At 41.1% G+C, this 6,000-nt stretch overlaps 1 protein-coding gene across 5 annotated transcripts in view; it reads right to left on the bottom strand.

Moving 5' to 3' along the window:
* Window positions 1–1,238: 1,238 nt before the first annotated feature.
* CHRM3 (cholinergic receptor muscarinic 3) overlaps window positions 1,239–6,000 on the bottom strand; it is a 291,335-nt gene continuing 286,573 nt past the window's right edge. For all 5 annotated transcript variants that reach the window (XM_064445767.1, XM_064445768.1, XM_064445769.1 and 2 more), the window contains one exon: window positions 1,239–5,033. In XM_064445767.1, coding sequence (XP_064301837.1) covers window positions 3,212–5,033 — 1,822 coding nt within the window. In that variant the 3' untranslated portion in view covers window positions 1,239–3,211. The remainder of the gene's footprint in view (window positions 5,034–6,000) is intronic.

Genomic DNA, 6,000 nt, shown 5'->3' with positions numbered 1-6,000 from the left:
CTCTGAAAAAACAGCTTTCTGTTTGAGAAGTGTTAATAGGACTGAGTTGTTTGGCTACCCTCGGAACGATGCTTTCTGTCCTGTTTCTGACTTTGTTTTCCCCAAAGCAGATGAACTATGACGTCATTTGTACTTTTTAAAAGTAGTGCTGTGTCAGATTGTACCTTTTGGTCTTGCGCTGTTCTTCTGCAACCTATCCTGTGCACCTGTATTCACAAATAATACATCCACTTGTGAGTATAGCTAAAATTTCTGTGTGCATGGGTTTAAAGCAAACACATAGACATAGAAAATACAAATTAATTTGATCCCCGCTGTACTTCTAACACAGCCAAATTCTTAATATTTTATAGTGCATATTCCATTAAATAATAACTAAATTGATCTATGCTACAGCATGTGTATACATACACATTTTATGATGCCTGTAAATAACATTTTAAAGCCTGTTCACACATCAAAAGACAGGTTGTTTATTTCTCTGTTAAAACAATCTGAGGATTTAACTCTTCCTATTATGTAAACAGTGGTGACAGCCACTTTCAAGGAAGCTTAGCTTCATTAAAAATAATAGTTTCCCATTGTAAAATCAATACTAATATACCATAAATCCCCCTGATGAACTCTGGCTTCCTTACCTGCTCTCACATTTTCTGTATTAGGGGCACAGCACTACTCTAGATACCAGAAGATAATAATATGGCAATATATATAGATATAGATATATATTTAAATGTTAAAACATTAGTTAGGTCAACTTGAGTAATGAATATATTTCAAATATATGCTTCTTTCTATAAATAAAGCTCATTAATTTTCTTTGTGACATGGGCGCCTTATAAGTCTTTGGTTGTATGTGGCTACCAAACTGGTAAACCAGTTCTGGGTATCTTTAGCTCAAAATGCACTTGTGACATATAGATGAAGCTTTAACTTTTTTTCGTGTTTTATACTAAACCTGTACTCACAGTAGACTTGCAATATCATTTACAAGCTTACCTTTAGGCAGACATTTTAAACAACTCATACAAAAGAAAGATTTGTACGTCAAGAGTATTTGTTTTAGTGACAAGAAAGCCAGGCGTACTCTATTCATTTCTCAAGCAGACCTTTATGAATCACTTTAAAAGGACACTACAGCTGAAGACTGAAGAGCAATATTTATCAACATTAAATAAAACATTTGGTGAAGCATGTATAAATATTTCTTCATATGAACATAACACAAAATTAAATAGTTCAGATACACAGACACCATTTAATATAGTTCCACTTTTGTCAAAATCATCTGTAAACACCATCTCACACTGAATACAAAAGCAGCTTTTACATCAGTTCTGTGTTCACAACACCGATGCCCCTTTGTAAAAGAAGATATTTGTTTTCTTTTATTTTCAGCAAAATAAAAGTCTAAGCAATATTAAAAAAAAAGTTTTGGTCAGTTCAAAGGAGAATACAAAATTATCTTTCAACATGTAACTAAATCAGATTTAGAACAATAGTTTGAAGTACAATCCTTTCCCCAGGAGATCTCTGACTTTTATAAATCATGTTTGGTACAGACCACATCACAAATACCAGGAAATACTGGTCATGTCTACGCTAGAAATATTAAAGCCCTTTTAAAAGTTTCTTTAAAAAAAATTGCCAGGTTACAAATTGGCAATAGCCATGTTTTTCGCAACACTGAATAACCTGGCATTAAACAGGTCTAGGTGCACTTCTCCTAAGGATTTTTAAAACAGATTCTGGAAAAGAAGCACTTTTCAGTGAGCATCCTTCACGCGCAAAAATAAAGCATTTCTTCTACACAAATCTTCTGCATCTGAAGATCACCTGGGCAGAGAGTGCAAGCCGGGGGACTCCACCAAGTTAAGACAAAAAATTACAACTCAGACTGTCATGGGAAGCTGCACGGACCCTGTGCATCGGATCTGAGCCGGCTCCGAGAAGGGTGGTGCATCCCCGCAGTGCAACTCGGGACAAGGCGTCGCCGTGTCCGTGCGTGCCCTGAGAGCAGTGCAGCCGCCCGAGCACGAAACGGCTCCTGCTAATGGCTGCATCCGCCTCGTTCCTGAGCAACTCCCTTTGAGCATCAGCACTGTGCGGCCCAGACGGGGGCTCTCATCATCCTCCACCTCACAAAGATAACTTCATACTCTGCCCTCAATATAGCTTTCCATTCCTTTTGCCTTCATATCTTTTAAAGAGGCGTGATAACTTTGGGGAAAGATACTGTGCTCAAGAGTAAGGTTTTACTGGGCATGTGCCCCATTATAAAATTCTGTAGACTGCTCGGCTCACAGGCCACGCTTTGGTTGTCTCCATTTGAACGTAGTGGACACTTGAATTTCAGGGGGCAAGTACATATTTGTAATATGGTTTTCTGATTTTTTTTTTTTTTAATTTCACTCACATGTGACTGTGATGGGGTGGCCCTGTAAAACCTAGAACAATAGATCACCTCTTTCCTGGTATGTGTGTATTTTTGAGGTGTGAATGTATGCTATGCATACATACACACTCACACACACACACGTATATATAACATGAGCTGCACACATAGATACTCAGCAATCGGGAATCGGGGGTACAATTAACAATACACCAAAAGAGAAGTAGACAGGAAGCTCTACCTGGACAACGAGAAGCAATTTTGCAACCTATACAGTGTCTCAAATAATTTCATAATCCTGTTTCACTAGCTTGCTACATCGGTCTGTGATGTGAATTGAAAGTTGTTGGACTCCTTGGAAACAGAAGAGTTGGGCTAGCTAGATGTGCTTACCTGAGATCCCAGAGTTGACTATAATCAAAGAGCTGGGCAGATCAGTAATGGGTTTATAATTGCTATACAGCTTCTTGCAAATTTGTAGGAAAACTTTATTAAGTCTTTCATTCCTTAGTAAAAACGTTGAAGTTTGTTAGTTTTTGCTGAATGCAGACTTGATTTTTTTTATATTAAACTGGATTTATTAAAAGGATACATAAGCCTGGCAGCTGCTTTCACGTCTTGATGTTTAAACGCTCAAATCAGCACCCTGGAACCACCCTCCCACCCCAAACCATCCCGCCCCATCCCTTTCTATCCCATCCCGTCTCATCTCATCCCATCCTGTCCTGTCCCATCCCGTCCTGTCCCATCCCGTCCCATCCCATCTTATCCTATCCCCTCTTCGTTATTTTTTAAAATTGTTTAAAAAATACTATTCTATGAAGCCTCCCTAGGGATCCGCTTATGAAAAATGACGGACTGCCTTTGCTGATACTGCTGTTTGCGTCGTTTTCGTTTGTCACACTGGCACAGCAGTAGCATCTTGAAAGTGTTTCTGAATGTTTTGTTACACAGTGCATAGCACACGGGGTTCACTGTGCTGTTGATGTAGCAAAGCCAGTACCCCAGGTTCCAAAAAGTTTTGGGGATACAGCTGCAAAAGGTGTTCACCAGAACCATGATGTTATATGGGGTCCAGGTAATGATGAAGGCAAACAAAATGGCACTGAGTGTCTGTGCTGCTTTCTTTTCTTTGATAAGTGACATTCGTTTTCGCTTTGTGATCTGACTTCTGGTCTTCACGGCAAACTTTTTTGCCAGGGTTGCTTCCTTGAAGGATAAGGGCAGGGCTGAGGATGTCTTGGTCACTGATGAGATGCCATCAGAAGCTGCGGTTGTCTCTGCTGATCCCGGCTGAATTGGAAGCTTAGAAAAGCTCTTTTGGAAATTTCCACCATCCTGAACACTTTTGGGAGGGTGCAATTTTTTAGGTTTCTTCTCCTTTGATTCTCTTTCGGATTTCTGCAGTTCATCCCCTGACTCATGCAAATCTTCTGAGGAGGGTAGTTTCGTGGAATTGAGGATGGCGCTGTGACCAGGAAGCTTCAGCACGATTGAATAGATGGCTCTGGTCTCTGCAGCAATATCTTCTTCATCGGAGGAGGCTGAATTTTCCAGGGAGGCAGCAGCGTCATTGTTGTTCCAGCTGTCACTGCTGCTGTGCTCTTGGTCCCCCTGGTCTGCATTGGGTTCCCAGCTCTTCATTGTGAGCCAGAAGTGGCAGCGTCTGTATTTCCTTCGGGTGGAACGTTTCATGCTCTGCCGCTGCAGCTCGTAGCTGCTGCAGCTCCGGGAGCTGCCTGTCTGGTGTACGAAGCGGGCTGCCTCTGCTTCGCTGCCCGAAGCTTGTAGCCCTGCTAACTCTTTGGTGCGTTTCTCGGTCTCCTTGTAGATCCTCCAATACAAAATACTCATAATGGTGACTGGCAAGTAAAAGGCAGCTATGGCAGTGCCAAAAGTGATGATAGGTTCAGATAGAAACTGGATGAAACATTCATTAGGAGGTACAGTCCTCTTCCCAACAAAATACTGCCAGAACAAGATGGCAGGAGCCCAAAGAACAAAAGAGATGATCCATGCTAAACCAATCATCACTCCAGCCCTTTTGGTTGTTCGTTTGGCTCTGTACGTAAGCGGCCTGGTGATGGAAAAATACCTGTCAAAACTTATGACAAGGAGATTCATGACAGAGGCATTGCTGGCGACATAGTCAATGGAGAGCCAAAGATCACAGGCCAAGTCTCCCAAAGCCCAGTGGTCCATGATGATGTATGTGGTGTAAAGATTCATGGAAATTACACCGATGATCAAATCTGCACAAGCAAGGCTCAACAAGAAGTAATTGTTGACCGTTTTGAGTTGTTTGTTAACCTTAAATGCAACAATCACTAGGATGTTTCCTATGATGGTCACCAGTGCAAGGATCCCAGTGAGGAAAGCAATCAAAACTACTTGCCAGACAGCGTGTCCACCCAGAGGGTCTTTGACTGTGGCATTTAGGGACATGTTTGTTGGTTCCACAGTGGAGAAGGGAGAACTCTCTGTGGTCTGAGGGAAATCATAGCTGCCAATGAGTGATGCTGCTTCATCAAGGAGTCCCGGTCCATGTGAATCTCTCTTCCAGAAGGAGCTCACATTTGAAAACAGGGGCAAGGCTGAACTGTTATTCTGCATGATCATTGTGGCTCTCTGACATAGTCTGCAGCAGGGAAAAAAACAAGCAAAAAACAAGTGAGCGGGCGAAGACGGTAAATAGATGATTATCCACATTCTCATACATACAATCCCTTCAGCACTTTGAAAGATGTGTTTAAAAGCCAAGCTACTTGTGCCACATTCCAAGGCAGATGTGTACGTGGTGGTACTCAGCTTACAGCTGTAATTAAACTGAGATGTTTGTAGCAAATGTATACTCTTTCCTTAAAAAATTCAGTCACAGAAGAACCAAAATCCTAGGAGAATTTGAACTTGCAGTAGTATTAAAATACCCCTTAACTCTAACTCTTAATTAAAACACTCCCTTATGGATCTACCCGGAACCCTACATCTCAGCATCCCACTGTCCTGGAGCCTTCAAAAACTAAGTGCCAGACACATGCAGCCACAAATCCTCCAAGCTCGAATCAATGCTGGTCCCCAGTGCTATCCTGGCACTAGCAAAACACAGACCCAGCCTCTGCTGCCTCCAGGTAAGATAATGACAAACAAAAATATTGTTCTGTCTTTCCTTAAACTACAGAGATACAAGCCAGCATCACTTCACTGTATCGAGATAACCTAACCTGCGAGGCTGTAAAGAACTTTTAATTTTCATCTCCAGTTTGGCCACTTAATAAAGGTTCTAAAAGCTCTTATTAGCACCTTTTGCACATGCCACTATTCATTTTCCATGCACATTTTTATACCTAGACTAAGGATTTTGTACATCTAATGACTCCAAAATGTCTTTGGGGAACACATGTTAAAATTTCCTTTGAAAATATGGTCTCTAGAGTCAGAAAGAAAGGTTTGGCAGATGTGTGTCAAAGCAATCATTAAACACTTTAGAAAAAGAGGAAAAAAACATGAAAGGGATTCATAATTAAGCCTTAATCCTTTTCCCAAAGTACTTATGTAAAGTGAAGACATGCTCAGAATAGGAATTTGCATTTCCCGTATTTCATTAG

This window comes from Phalacrocorax carbo, chromosome 3, assembly GCF_963921805.1.
Source record: "Phalacrocorax carbo chromosome 3, bPhaCar2.1, whole genome shotgun sequence".
Taxonomy (NCBI): domain Eukaryota; kingdom Metazoa; phylum Chordata; class Aves; order Suliformes; family Phalacrocoracidae; genus Phalacrocorax; species Phalacrocorax carbo.
This window is presented reverse-complemented; position numbering and strand designations above follow the sequence as displayed.